The sequence below is a fragment of the Natrix helvetica genome (genome assembly GCF_964273705.1).
Source record: "Natrix helvetica genome assembly, chromosome: Z".
In the NCBI taxonomy this organism is placed as follows: Eukaryota; Metazoa; Chordata; class Lepidosauria; order Squamata; family Natricidae; genus Natrix; species Natrix helvetica.
This window is the reverse complement of record NC_138554.1, coordinates 32,680,014-32,696,166: the sequence shown is the minus strand read 5'-3', so window position 1 is coordinate 32,696,166 and position 16,153 is coordinate 32,680,014. Positions and strand designations below refer to the sequence as shown.

General features: G+C 37.4%; 1 protein-coding gene across 1 annotated transcript; it reads left to right on the top strand.

The window, feature by feature from the left end:
• Nucleotides 1-13,920: 13,920 nt before the first annotated feature.
• Nucleotides 13,921-14,850, top strand: LOC309401425 (olfactory receptor 14A16-like; the record flags this gene model as incomplete). The annotated part of the gene is made up of 1 exon (XM_081970492.1): nucleotides 13,921-14,850. The coding sequence occupies one exon, from the start codon at nucleotides 13,921-13,923 to the stop codon at nucleotides 14,848-14,850; it is 930 nt and encodes a 309-aa protein (XP_081826618.1).
• Between the last annotated feature and the right edge of the window lie 1,303 nt (nucleotides 14,851-16,153).

The following is a 16,153-nucleotide window of genomic DNA, read 5'->3' as shown; positions in this document are numbered from 1 at the left end:
AACAAATAATTGAAGTACTAAAACAGGTGAAAGATGATGGATAGAAAGGAAATGTTTTCTTTTAATATAACAGGGGTCTGATTAAAAGTTAGACTAGAGGTAGAAATAAGGATACACATTCCTAAATCATAGAATAAAAAATAATAGTTAGATGCAAGACTAGAGGTTGAAAGATGAATTTAATATTTATTATTAAATAATATGGAGATTGATGTTAGGATGGAATATTGAAACATTGAACAATTAAATAATGAAGGATTATATTTTAATACAATATGTGCATTACATTAGAATTAGTAATGATGGCCTGACTAAATAGAACAAATGCAATAACCAAATGGAAATATTAGAGGTTGAAAGATGGTATTAATATGCATACTTAAATAATGATATTGTAATTGGCATTAAAATGGCACATTGAAACACTGAACAACTAAATAATGAAGGATGATAGCTCAATACAAATATGTGTATTAATACGAGGCATATATAAACTCAATCAATGTAACAAATATTATTGATATCAATATTGTTATTTGTATCAAAATGAATAATACCCAGATGGCACACTGTTCATGCATTGATGTTGATGTTTACATAAAAATAAAATATAAATATATTTAAAAAAAACTTTGTGATATTTCAGAATGTCCATCTTGATTAAGATAAGCATTGTCAAACTGAGTAAGAGTTTTAAATGGCAATACTCAAGATGGATTTAAAGACCATATTAGGGATTCCAGCACAGACTGCTCATTCAAAGGGTGAAATAATAGTGAGATGTGTTGACTTGAAATAAATAAACTATCCCAAGACAGAGACAGACATTGAGACAGAAATATAAATTGTTGTCTTGATCATCTCCTAAATTGGAATTTACAGCATATTTGGAGAAATTCGTGGTTACCCTGCATGCCTTAGCGATCTAAACAAATCAGGCAACCTTTAAAAAACAGCAACAACAACGAAATGAAGCTAATAGAACGTGTATTTCCTTATGTGCACCCTCATTAAACTGAAATAAAAATTTAAACTGAAAAATAAAAAATAAACAATGGCTTAAGAAAGTATAATAATTATTGCTCCTGTTGCTATAGTAAATGCTTTGAGATGATTAAAACAAAAGCATCTATGTGTATCTATGAATTATTGAAGGCTAGTCGATATAAGCCATTTCTGCATTTCCTAGTTTCCTTTATTTATTTAGAAAATTTTTATGAGTTCCCAAATCATACATGGTGACTCTAGGTGGCTTATAAAACTAAAACCCCAAATACGAAACACACCCATCAACACTCTTTGGTCTTGCACAGTGAATGATCTATAGCAGTGATGGGTAACATTTTTTGGATGGTGTGACAAAAGTGGGGGGAACAGGAGGAGGAGCCAAAGTCGCAATGATACAGACATGTGGTCTCGATGCTCCGAGACCACAGCTGATACTTTTGTTGCTGGGTAGTCCAATTGGACCTAAACGTCCTGCAGAGATGGTGAACAGGAAGAATATGGCTTGCTGATCTCAAGGACATTGCAAAGTCCCTGATCAATCCAAGAGAAGTTCTTCAAGTCGGTGACAAAAAATCCAGCCATTGGGCTGATGAAGTCGGGGTGGCTCCAAAATGGAAGGATACGGAAAGAGAAAGTGTTTCCAGCTGGTGAGGAATTTTTGCAATTTTAAAAGAGACTGCCTATAAAAAACTTAAAGTTAATTTAAATTTGAGAACAGAAGAAATAAGCAGAGGAATTAAGCTTTGAAATGCTTTTGGACAGTAGGCTATCTTAGTTTTTAAATGCTATGTTCATAGATGGAATTTATTCAAGCCTTTTAAAATGAATGGATTAAGTTTTTTTCTATTTTTTTTTCTTTTATTATTATTCTTTGTAACCTATGGACTAAAATTCTACTTCTTCACTACTGTGGGTGTTTTCCCCCTTTTCTTCTCTAACTCATTCAAGAATTTGACTTTTGTTTAACTTGGAATATGACATAGATACAAAAGGAAAAAAAGAAAATTGTTACAACAGAAGGAAAGAAAAATGCTGCTGTTTGGAGGCTGGAGGTTTGTGTATTGGAAATAAAACACTCTAATTTTCTCACTGATTATTCTGGCTTGGCACTTCAAGGTAATACAATACAATACAATACAATAGTAGAGTTGGAAGGGACCTTGGAGGTCTTCTAGTCCAACCCCCTGCCTAGGCAGGAAACCCTATACCGTTTCAGACAAATAGCTATCCAACATCTTCTTAAAGACTTCCAGTGTTGGGGCATTCACAACTTCTGGAGGCAAGCTGTTCCACTGATTAATTGTTCTCACTGTCAGGAAATTCCTCCTCAGTTCTAAATTGCTTCTCTCCTTGATTAGTTTCCACCCATTGCTTCTTGTTCTACCCTCAGGTGCTTTGGAGAATAGTTTGACTCCCTCTTCTTTGTGGCAACCTCTGAGATATTGGAATAATGCTATCATGTCTCCCCTAGTCCTTCTTTCTCTTAAGCTAAACATACCCAGTTCCTGCAACCGTTCTTCATATGTTTTCGACTCCAGGCCCCTAATCATCTTTGTTGCTCTTCTCTGCACTCTTTCTAGAGTCTCCACATCTTTTTTACATCGTGGCGACCAGAACTGAATGCAGTATTCCAAGTGTGGCCTTACCAAGGCATTATAAAGTGGTATTAACACTTCACGTGATCTTGATTCTATCCCTCTGTTGATGCAGCCTAGAACTGTGTTGGCTTTTTTGGCAGCTGCTGCACACTGCTGGCTCATATTTAAATGGTTGTCCACTAGGACTCCAAGATCCCTTTCACAGTTACTACTACTGAGTATGGTATCACCTATACTGTACCTGTGCATTCCGTTTTTGTTGCCTAAATGTAGAACCTTACTCTTTTCACCATTGAATTTCATTTTATTAGATAGTGCCCAATGTTCAAGTTTGTCAAGATCCTTCTGTATCTTAAGCCTATCTTCTGGAGTGTTGGCTATTCCTGCCAGCTTGGTATCATCTGCAAATTTGATGAGTTCCCCATTTATTCCCTCATCCAAATCATTGATGAAGATGTTGAAGAGTACTGGGCCTAAAACAGAGCCTTGGGGTACTCCACTGCATACTTCCCTCCGTGTAGATGCAGTTCCATTGAGAACTACACGTTGAGTGCGGTTGGTCAGCCAGTTACCAATCCATCTGGTGGTGATGCTGTCTAACCCACATTCTTCTACTTTATCTAGTAGTAGGTTATGGTCTACCTTATCAAAAGCCTTACTGAAGTCCAAGTAAACTATATCAACGGCATTCCTCTGGTCCACTAATTTTGTCACATTATCAAAGAATGCAATAAGATTAGTCTGGCATGATCTGTTTTTGACAAATCCATGTTGGCTTTTGGCTATTACTTTGTTTGCTTCTAGGTGTTCGCAAATTCGTTGCTTGATTATTTTTTCCAGAATCTTTCCTGGTATTGAGGTTAGGCTGATAGGTCTGTAGTTTCCTGGATCTAATTTTTTCCCTTTTTTGAAGATGGGAACCACATCAGCTCTTTTCCAGTCCTCTGGTAGTTCCCCGGTGTTCCAGGATCTCTGAAAGATATAATTCAGTGGTTCTGAGATCTCGTCTGCTAGTTCCTTCAGAACTCTGGGGTGTAATCCATCCGGTCCTGGTGATTTGAACTCATCTAGGGTAGACAGGTGCTCACTTACCATTTTCTTCCCTATTTCAATTTGTGTTCCTAATTTTGTGGTGCTGCTTTTGATAGGTTGGACTGTTTTATCCCTTTGTGTAAAGACAGATGCAAAACATGAGTTAAATAGTTCTGCTTTCTCCCTGTTGCTTGTCACCTTCTTGCCACTTTCTCCTAGCAATGGACCAATTGTTTCCTTAACTTTTTTCTTGTTTTTAACATGTTGGAAGAAGCTTTTTTTGTTAATTTTTACTTTTGTGGCAAGCCTTTCTTCATTGTGAGCCTTAGCTTTCCTCACTTCATCTTTACAGGCTCGGGCTATTTGCTGATATTCTGCCTTAGTTATGTCCCCCTCCTTCCACTTTTTATACTTACTTTTTTTGTCTTTCAGTTTGTCAGATAGTTGTTTATGCAGCCATGCTGGTTTCTTTTGGGAGCTGTTGTTTTTCTTCTTCATTGGTATTGTGTTAGACTGGGCTTTTCTAATCTGATTTTTCAAAATTTCCCAAGCTTCTTGAGTTGTTTTCCCCTCGAGGATTCTCATCCATGGAATTTTTCCCAAGCTCTCTCTAAGTTTATTGAAATTAGCTTTCTTAAAGTCCAAGACTCTAGTTTGACTTTGTTCTACTACTTGTGTTTGGATAATGTTGAATTCCAATATTGCATGGTCACTTGCCCCCAGGGTTCCTATGGCTTCAACACCTTCTATCATTTCCTCTCTGTTAGTGAGAATTAAGTCCAGTATGGCTGATCCCCTTGTTTCCTTCTCTACTTTTTGGAAAACAAAGTTGTCTGCTAGGTTTGTTAGGAACCTGTTGGATCTTCCACTTGGTGCAGAGTTTGTTTCCCAGTTGATGTCAGGGTAGTTAAAATCTCCCATTACTATTGTGGTGTGCTTCCTACATACCTTAGTTAGCTGACTAGCAAAAAGTTCATCTTCTTCCTCTGCTTGGTTGGGTGGCCTGTAGTATAGACCTATGGCAATGTCATTTCCCCCACAACCTTTAATATTGACCCAAATGCATTCAAGATAGTTCTCATTATTGTTGTGCTCTATTTCTGTAGAGACATAGTTATTTCTTATATATAGTGCAACTCCACCTCCTCTTTTATTTGGTCTATTTCTTTTAAATAATTTAAATCCTTCTAGCTGTATGTTCCATTTGTCAGTTTCATCCCACCAAGTTTCTGTAATGGCAATAATATCATATCTGCCCTCTTTTACTTGAATTTCTAATTCTCCCTGTTTATTCCTCATACTCTGTGCATTGGTATATAGACATTTGAGTCCATTTTGATTGACCTTGTGTTTACAGGTCTCACAGTTTGTTTATAGAGAGTGATAAGAAGAAAAGCATGCAAATGTTCCTTTGAAGTATATCTTTAACTAGAGAAAGACCTTATTATGAATTTATGTTTAATCTTGTAAAAACCTTCCAAGCCAGAGCAGCAGTGTTTGTCAGCTGGAGATAATGGCACAACTTCAACAGCAGAAAGAAATTTTAAGCCTGCAAAAGATATTGTTAGAAATTCCAAAATTATCAAATACATTTGAGAGAATGGAGAAAAAGTTGGAAAACCTACAGCATATAACAGTAAAATATGATTAAGAAGTTGGAGATATTTATCAAGTGGAAAAAGTGGAGGTTAGAGTCCTAAAAGCGGAAGAGGAAAATGACCATAAAGAAATTAAATCTGATAATATCTATGGTGATTGGTTTGTGTCTGGAAATGGAAAGAGTGGAACACTGAAAGAGGAATTAAATGGAGGGGAACTCTACCCCAGATGGCAAGATACAGAAGAAGAAAAGACAAAATAATTTATGGATTTAAAGAGAGAAATAATATTAGCAACATTATTGATAACACCACCGACAATTAAAGATAAGCTGATTAAGGAAAGAGAAGTAGGACATCGAAATTACATGAGATTTAATAAGCAATGAGTTGCTAAGAGGAGTCCATACAAATTTGATTAAGGAAATGATTAGACGACTGATATCACATATGGCAAAAGACATGAGATGGTTTTGCTACTGGAAAGATACAGGTTGATAGATGGAAGTGCCTAATTTAAAACTAGTTAAACTTAGTGAAATTTAGTGACAATAGAGATAGTCAAATAAATAATTGATAATGATAATATATACATATGTGTTGTTATGATAAGTAATAATTGGATATGAATATTTGAATGATACCCATGAAAGGAAGATTAGAAATCTTTTTGGTTATATATAAAGGCTAATGAAAAAGAACTAAGTTAAATTTTGATTATCAGGGAGAAAAATGTTATGATACAGGATACAGTCAAATAAAGGAGGGAAAATGATACAAAGGAAAATATATATGTATGGGTACCTTGGAAGTTTGTAACTTGGGTATGGGAAATTTTCCACTGGCAGAAATTCCTGCCTTCATCAAAATTTTCAGCTTGTCAGTGTCTGCTCATTGTGGATATCTAGTAGCTCTAATTTTTGCAGCTCAATCACAATTTATTTCTATCAACCACAGTGACAGTAGGGAAATTCCCTTGATGTAGTAAATTCTGTTCTGAGCAGATCTAGATATGATGACTTTACTATTTATTGATAAAATTCTCTGAGATTGTTGGGATTGGAGCTGCTGGATAGAAGGGGGTGAATCAGAGAGACAAAGAGACTGAGGTGGGGCCCCTTAAACTCCCTATCATTTGAACCTTCCTGAAGCTGGGATTGGAGTTGCTGGATAGAAGGGGGGTGAGTCAGAGAGACAAAGAGACTGAGGTGGGGGCCCGCGTGCCTAACGCGGCATGAATCATATATCTATAAACCAAAATAGCAATAATACATTCTGGATTAGTGTACTTGAGATTGCAATTTTATTTTATTTCAAAATGACCAACTTAGTTCAATGTAATAGCTGTTTTGCACCTGTCTTTAGCAGTACTCTTTTCAAATTTGGATACTGTCCTCTTTGTAAACAAATTACTAGTCTATATAGGCAGATTACCTATCTAGAATCTGTAATCTGTGCTCTCCAAGCAGAAACTAGGTGTCTACTTCAGCCATTGCACTCTATGGAGATGCCATGCTATCAGCCCCCTCTGCCACAAAAATCTTGCAGGAGAAAAGCAGGAGAAGAGCAGTCTGGACAATGGTAGGATCTGGCAGGTTGAGAGCTGTGAACCATAAACACAAAGCTTTTGCTGTGATCCAGCAAAACAGATATAGTGCCCTTGCTGACCTTAATGGGGATACTAAAGAGATAGGTCAAGGTAGTTGTGATAATGATGACTCAAATAAGCAGGGGATCATGGTCCAAAATGAAGAACTTTCTTCGGAAAGGTGAAATGGGGAACCAGTTATCACACATCAATCACAGAAGAAGAGCAAGGTAAGCAAAAAGAGAATCCACCTTTCTGGTTGGTGATTCAATCGTAAGGGATGTAAATTTAGGAGAGGATATGGAGGTTTTAAAAGAGATCAGGTGTCTGCCAGGTGCTACTGCCAGCAGAGACATGAGGTGTATTCTTAAGATAGTCAAGAATGCAAATAAGGACTGTGATGTTGATGCTATTATACATCTTGGCACTAATGATCTGTCCCAGAAAGATGTACTTTCTGTGCAGAATGATTTCCAGAACTTGGGGTATGAATTTAATAGTATAGGTTTTAGGCTTATCTTTTCAGCGGTTTTACCTGTATATAAGGAACAAAAAGGGAAGGAACAGTGTGTAGCAGAGTTTAATGTTTGGCTAAAGGAGTGGTGTAAAAGGGAAGGCTTTGGTTTTATTAGTCATGATGCCCTAGCTGGTCCAATGAAAAACTGTACAAAAGAGATGGGTTGCACCCATCCAAGAAAGGGACTGAGTTATTTGGCATTAAATTCACAGATTTTCTTGATAATCATTTAAACTGAAGAGCAGGGACAGAGAATTAATAGATACAGAACATTTCTGTCCCCAGCAAACTAAAATTCATAGGGTTATAAGTGCATGTAACATAGATGTGTGTGTGAGTAAGATTATCACTCCTGCTGTCAAGCAAAACCAAGCATTTAATAGTGATTGCCATACCATGTACATGAATCACACAAGTGGCAAGAAAATAGGGGCAGTCAGGCATAACAAAGGTTATGTAGACAGTAAACACAAGGTCAATCAAAATGGACTCAAATGTCTATACACCAATGCAGAGAGTATGAGAAATGAACAGGGCGAATTAGAAATTCAAGTAAAAGAGGGCAGATATGATATTATTGCCATTACAGAAACTTGGTGGGATGAAACCGACAAATGGAACATACAGCTAGAAGGATTTAAATTATTTAAAAGAAATAGACCAAATAAAAGAGGAAGTGGAGTTGCACTATATATAAGAAATAACTACGTCTCTACAGAAATAGAGCACAACAATGATGAGAACTATCTTGAATGCATTTGGGTCAATATTAAAGGTTGGGGGGGGAAATGACATTGCCATAGGTCTATACTACAGGCCACCCAACCAAGCAGAGGAAGTAGATGAACTTTTTTCTAGTCAGCTAACTAAGGTATGTAGGAAGCACACCACAATAGTAATGGGAGATTTTAACTACCCTGACATCAACTGGGAAACAAACTCTGCACCAAGTGGAGGATCCAACAGGTTCCTAACAAACCTAGCAGACAAATTTGTTTTCCAAAAGGTGGAGAAGGGAACAAGGGGATCAGCCATATTGGACTTAATTCTCACTAACAAAGAGGAAATGATAGAAGGTGTTGAAGACATAGGAACCCTGGGGGCAGTGACCATGCAATATTGGAATTCAACATTATGCAAATACAATTAGTAGAACAAAGTCAAACTAGAGTCTTGGACTTTAAGAAAGCTAATTTCAATAAACTTAGAGAGAGCTTGGTAAAAAATTCCATGGATGAGAATCCTCGAGGGGAAAACAACTCAAGAAGCTTGGGAAATTTTGAAAAATGAGATTATAAAAGCCCAGTCTAGCACAATACCAATGAAGAAGAAAAATAACAGCTCCCAAAAGAAACCAGCATGGCTGCATAAAGAACTATCTGACAAACTGAAAGACAAAAAAGGTAAATATAAAAAGTGGAAGGAGGGGAACATAACTAAGGCAGAATATCAGCAAATAGCCCAAGCCTGTAAAGATGAAGTGAGGAAAGCTAAGGCTCACAATGAAGAAAGGCTTGCCACATAAGTAAAAATTAACAAAAAAAGCTTCTTCCAACTTGTTAAAAAGAAGAAAAAAGTTAAGGAAACAATTGGTCAATTGCTAGGAGAAAGTGGCAAGAAGGTGACAAGCAACAGGGAGAAAGCAGAACTGTTTAACTCATGTTTTGCATCTGTCTTTACACAAAGGGACAAAACAGTCCAGCTTATCAAAAACAGCACCACAAAAATCAGATTAGGAACACAAGATGAAATAGGGAAGAAAATGATAAGTGAGCACCTGTCTAGCCTAGACGAGTTCAAATCACCAGGACTGGATGGATTACACCCCAGGGTTCTGAAGGAATTGGCAGACGAGATGAATTATATCTTTCAGAGATCCTGGAACACCAGGGAACTACCAGAGGACTGGAAAAGAGCTGATAGAATAGAATAGAATAGAATATTTATTTCTAAGCCGCGCCCTCTCCCGAAGGACTCGGGGCGGCGTACAATAAAACAAATAAAATACAAAGTACAATACAATACAATACAAATCTGGACAGGACATACATATAACAAGGACGTATATAAAATGTATACAAAACGTATACAAGGAGGAGGTAGGCTAATAGCTAAAAAACAATTAAACAATTAACAATTAAAACAATTAAAAAGTCACAATATTTAAAAACCCCGATAAATAAATTCTATTGAATTACATTAATAAAAAACCCGTCAGGAGCGATATAGTTGGATCATGGTTGAGCCAGGCCAGCTACTTGGAATAGGTGGGTCTTGAGCTTAACTCTGAAGGAACGGAGGTCGGACGTCGTCCTAATATCCGGAGGGAGGTCATTCCACAGGGCTGGGCCCGCCACAGAGAAGGCTCTACTCCTAGGCGCCGCCCCTCGACACTGTCTGGTGGATGGCACCTGGAGGAGTCCCTCTCTGTGCGAGCGAATTGGTCGCAGGGATGTATGGGGCAGAATACGATCCCGCAAGGTGTGCTTCCCATCTTCAAAAAAGGAGGAAAAAACAGATCCAGGAAACTACAGACCTATCAGCCTGACCTCAATACCAGGAAAGATTCTGGAAAAGATAATCAAGCAATGAATTAGCAAACACCTAGAAGCAAACAAAGTAATAGCCAAAAGCCAACATGGGTTTGTTCATGCCAGACTAATCTTACTGCATTATTTGGATCATGCCAGACTAATCTTATTGCATTCTTTGATAATGTGACAAAATTAGTGCACCAGAGGAATGCCATCAATATAGTTTACTTGGACTTCAGTAAGGCATTTGATAAGGTAGACCATAACCTACTACTAGATAAAAGAATGTGGGTTAGTTAGCATCACCACCAGATGGATTCATCACTGGCTGACCAACCACACTCAACGTGTAGTCCTCAATGGAACTGCATCTATATGGAGGGAAGTATGCAGTGGAGTACCCGAAGGCTCTGTTTTAGGCCCAGTACTCTTCAACATCTTCATCAATGATCTGGATGAGGGAATAAATGGGGAACTCATCAAATTTGCAGATGACACCAAGCTGGCAGGAACAGCCAACACTCTAGAAGATAGGCTTAAGATACAGAAGGATCTTGACAAACTTGAACATTGGGCACTATCTAATAAAATGAAATTCAATGGTGAGAAGAGTAAAGTTCTACATTTAGGCAACAAAAATGGAATGTACAGGTATAGTATAGATGATATCTTGCTCAATAGTAGTAACTGTGAAAGGGATCTTGGAGTTCTAGTGAACAACCATTTAAATATGAGCAGCAGTGTGCAGCAGCTGCCAAAAAAGCCAACACAGTTCTAGGCTGCATCAACAGAGGGATAGAATCAAGATCACGTGAAGTGTTAATACCACTTTATAATGCCTTGGTAAGGCCACACTTGGAATACTGCATTCAGTTCTGGTCGCCACGATGTAGAAAAGATGTGGAGACTCTGGAGAGAGTGCAGAGAAGAGTAACAAAGATGATTAGGGGACTGGAGGCTAAAACATATGAAGAACGGTTGCAGGAACTGGGTTTGTTTAGCTTAAGAGAAAGAATGACTAGGGGAGACATGATAGCAGTGTTCCAATATCTCAGGGGTTGCCAAAAAGAAGAGGGAGTCAAACTATTCTCCAAGGCACCTGAGGGTAGAACAAGAAGCAATGGGTGGAAACTAATCAAGGAGAGAAGCAACTTTGAACTGAGGAGAAATTTCCTGACAGTTAGAACAATTAATCAGTGGAACAGCTTGCCTCCAGAAGTTGTGAATGCCCCAACACTGGAAGTCTTTAAGAAGATGTTGAATAGCCATCTGTCTGAAACGGTATAGGGTTTCCTGCCTAGGTAGGGGGTTGGACTCTTAGACCTCCAAGGTCCCTTCCAACTCTACTATTGTGGCTGTGGGTTCCGGCCCCCCGGTTCAACCAGTTAATTCCATCTCTGGCCATCGGGGGCGTTCAACTTGCCCCGGTGGAGCGGGTGCGCAATTTGGGCGTCCTCCTTGATGCTCGGCTCTCCATGGATGACCATGTGACAGCCGTGGCCAGGGGGGCGTTCCACCAGGTTCACCTGGTGCGCCAATTGCGCCCCCTATTGGACCGGGATGCCTTGCGCACAGTCACTCATGCGCTGGTGACGTCTCGCCTGGACTACTGTAACGCTCTCTACATGGGGCTTCCCTTGAAATGCACTCGTAGACTACAGTTGGTCCAGAACGCGGCCGTGCGGGTAATTATGGGGAGTACAAGGTACTCCCATGTGACACCTTTCCTGCGCGAGCTGCACTGGCTCCCTGTGGTCTACCGGGTGCATTTCAAGGTCTTGATAACAATCTTTAAAGCGCTCCATGGGTCAGGACCTAGCTACTTGCGGGATCGTATCCTGCCCCATACATCCCTGCGACCAATTCGCTTGCACAGAGAGGGACTCCTCCAGGTGCCGTCCACCAGGCAATGTCGGGGGGCGGCGTCTAGGAGTAGAGCCTTCTCCGTTGCGGGCCCAGCCCTGTGGAATGACCTTCCCCCGGATATTAGGATTACCTCTGACCTCCGCGCCTTCCGGATAAAGCTCAAGACGCACCTATTTCAAGTAGCTGGCCTGGCTCAACCATAGTTCATTCACACTGTTCCTGACGGGTTTTTTTAATTTTTGTTACTTTTAGACTTTTATTAGGGGATTTTAAACTATGTTTGAACTGTCTTTTCTTATCTTCATACCTCCTCCATGTACGCGTGTTCGTTTATTCTGTGTGTGTATTGTCCATATTGTTTTTTATGTGTTTTATTGTACGCCGCCCCGAGTCCTTCGGGAGAGGGTGCGGCTAAGAAATAAATTTGTTATTATTATTATTATTATTATTATTATTATTATTATTATTATTATTATTATTATTGTTATTATTATTATTATTATTGTATTATTGTATTGTTTAGGCTAGAGAGCAGAAAGAATGAAACTCTGTGTAAATGTGATATAGTAAACCACAAAACCGGTGCTCAAAAAAATCTCAGCCCTTTTTATTACTTTATGGTTTAATGTGTTCACCTAAGAAATTAAGTGTGATTCCACAATGCAGCTCCCAAGCCCAGAGTGAACAACAATGATTCTTTGTGGAATTATTATGGTCCCCAAGGAATGACTATGAAATATTACAGAAAACAACAGTGACAAAACAGTTCTTCTGTGCGCCAGTAAGATTATAGCCAAGAAAAATGTCACACTAATTTTCAAAGAGAATCGAGGTAAGCACAATCTTTTTAGTTTTTCTAAATCCTTGACCAGTGTTTCTAAACATTCATAACATTTTGGCTCAATTTAGTTCAGTTTAATGTAATTATTGAGATTATATATAATGAAAAACATTTGTGCTAAATTTTAAATATTAATAAAATATGAGGCATTTATTCTCTTACTGGAATAGGGGAAACACGCTGTTATCATTATTATATTATATTATTTTATATTTAACAGTGTTATGATAGGAATGTGAACAACATCTGCCCCTGGAGACATTTGCAAGACCTGTCTGAATGGTGGATTAAGGATCATATATATTATTATTTTAAATAGTAGTGATAATATTTAATGTATTTCATACTTCTTATATTATTTCAAAAATTTAGATAATTAGATAATTTCTAATGATCATTTACACAGCATTAAAATCAGAGATCACCAAACTCTTCCATTCACCAGGCCTTTCTGGGAGTTTCATACTGTTCATCAAATGCCTTAATTTTATCATAGGAAAATGATTTAATGCATACTACTTTCATTAATAGTCCCCAATGATACTTGGGGACCCCTATTGGCCACTTTGGAGAAGACTGCTTTAAACACTGTCACAAAACAAACAGGTCAGTTCTGGCAATATAAAATACGAAGGAGATGGTCAGAATAGGAAGACTAATAGGATGGAAATGATGATTTTGAAATATTCCTTCCTACTCCTAAGAAAAGTCAGTTATATGCATTTTAGAAAACAGAGGGGTCATTTGATTACTTAAAATAATAACTTGTTTTTCTTTCTAACAGGTTAGATTATAATTTCTATAGCAATAGCACTTAAACTTATATACCACTTCATAGTGCTTTTACAGCCCTCTCTAAGTGGTTTACAGATTGCTGAATAAACCTTGAGCCAGTGAGATTTGAACTGCTGAACTGCAGCTAAAAGTCAGCTGAAGTAGCCTGCAGTATTTCACTCTAATACTGTACCACCTTGGCTCTGAATAATTATTGTTAGACTCATGGGCACATCAGATATAGTTGTTTTCATGGATAGCTATAAGATTGTATGAACTTGGGTCCAGACTGATCCATATTACACATTTCACTTTTTTTTTCTATTAACAAGGAGAAGTGTCAATAGAGGGAAGATTATTTCAAACAATATTTGACAGTAAATCATGAATTCTAGGGAAATTGATTACAATTTACTAGCTGTGGGACCCACCCTGTAGATATTCGAATCTCATAACATTGTTATATGAGCAATTAGAAAATTGGATGGAAAGTGTTATGAAATTTATATTCTTCACAAATTGATTAATCATTTAACTACTTTCCACAGGACTCAAACAGACGAAATGGCCAACCAGTCTACAGTGAGAGAGTTTGTTCTGATGGGATTTTCTGATGACCCAGATTTGCAAATGTTGCATTCTGTGATGTTTCTTATTGTTTATATAACAGCCTTAATGGGAAATTGTCTCATTATATCAGCAGTGGCTATTGACCACCACCTTCATAGCCCAATGTACTTCTTTTTGATCAACCTTTCTCTTTTAGATATTTCTTCCATCTCCACAACAGTTCCAAAGTCCATAGCTGTTTCATTGACAAACAACAAAGGGATTCCCTTTGCTGGATGTGTCACACAGATCTTTTTAATGGTCATGTTTGTTGGTGGTGAGCTCGCTCTGTTAACTATCATGGCTTATGACCGTTATGTAGCCATCTGCCGTCCTCTGCAATATAAGCTAATAATGAACTGGAATGCTTGTATTCAAATGGTAGCAATTTCCTTCACATGCAATCTGATCCATGCGATAATAGAAACCAGTATGACTTTTCGATTAAATTTTTGTGCGTCCAACACAATTGGCCAATATTTCTGTGATATTCCTCAGTTACAAAAGATTTCTTGCACATATACAAAAATCAATCAAATGTTGATCTTTGTTCTTGGGTTCATTTTGGACTCATTTATTTTTGCATTCATATTTGCTTCCTATGCCTGTATCTTCTTTGCAGTGATGAAAATGCCAACAGTTAAAAGCAGGCATAAAGTGTTTTCGACCTGCACTCCCCACCTAACTGTTTTTTCTTTATTTATGATCACAGCTGTATTTTCCTATATGAGACCCAAATCACTTTCTACTCCTTCTGTAGACTTGCTTTCTGCTGTCTTATACACTGCTTTGCCACCCGTTTTGAATCCTATAATTTATAGCTTTAGAAACAAGGACCTACAAAAGGCTGTCATGAAAATAGTGAAAAAAATAAGAATTACATAACATTTTTGCAGTCACTGATCTCTTTAAAAGAATAACTGGTACAACTCTGATTCAACAATTGCAATTATAATGTTTTGTATTTAATGTATCTGATTGAAATAACTTGATATTAATTTGAAGGTGACTTCTTGTATTGAGAGATTTAACTGCTTTTTTCTTTATTTATGACTACTGCATACACTCTCTACTCCTTCTGTGGACATGTGTTCTTTTTTCTTTATTTATTTATGACTACTGCATACACTCTCTACTCCTTCTGTGGACATGTGTTCTGCTGTTTTGTACACAACTCTGCCAATAATTTTGAATCCTATTATTAATAGCTTTAGGAACAAGGACCTACAAAAGGCTCTCATAAAAATGCTGAAAAGAAAAAAAAAACATTTCATACACAACTACAAACAGTCATCTCCTTATAAAATCATAAACACAATACATTTACAACTGTGATGTGATGTAATATTTGCAGTTAGGTTTCTTTATGTACATGACTAATGTATTTCATTGAGGGTGACTTCTTTTATTGAGAGATTTAATAGTTTCTTAAATATTTCAATTATTTAAGTACTAAACATAAAGCCCATCCTTCTATCAGGAACTGATAGGTACCATGCATGGTATTTCTGCCACCTGTTTTTTTCACAACAACAATGGTTTCAAGTAGATTTGGTAAAAGAGAATCATTGATCTGAAGTCACCTAATGAGCTTCTACAAATGAGAATCAATCTGAATTTGGTTCTCCCTTCTTATCTAAGATCTTAACTATTCACCATAGTTAAGTTAATGCCCTAGGACTAACTAATTTTAACAGAATTTTTAAAATTCTAGGATTATTTTTTCTAGCCTCCTTAATGGAATTTATAATTTTTAACTCAAAATTTTAACTTTAATTGTTATATCGTGTTTTATATTTTGATGTTTAATTGTACACTGCTCAAAGTCCCTCTTTCAGGGATATATGTTCAGAAATGTGAAATATGAATAAAGAAATGAGAGAGAGAGAAAGAGAGAGAGAGCTCTTCTGTGGTATATTCTAGAATGATAGCTACAGTTCTTAAGAAATGGCAGACCTATTCACATTCATAATTTAAATGTAAGCCTGATTAACGTGTTTCATATTTAAATCTCTGTCTCTCCTTCATCTTTTGTCTCTTCACATCTGTATGTCTGTTTGTCTGTCTGTCTGTCATCTCTCCCTCCCTCCCTCCCTCCCCCCCCCTCTCAGACCTCTTAAGCTATGGGAATATGCATCAATATCTAAAATGACTTCATATACTAGAGAGATCTGATAGTTTGTTCCTG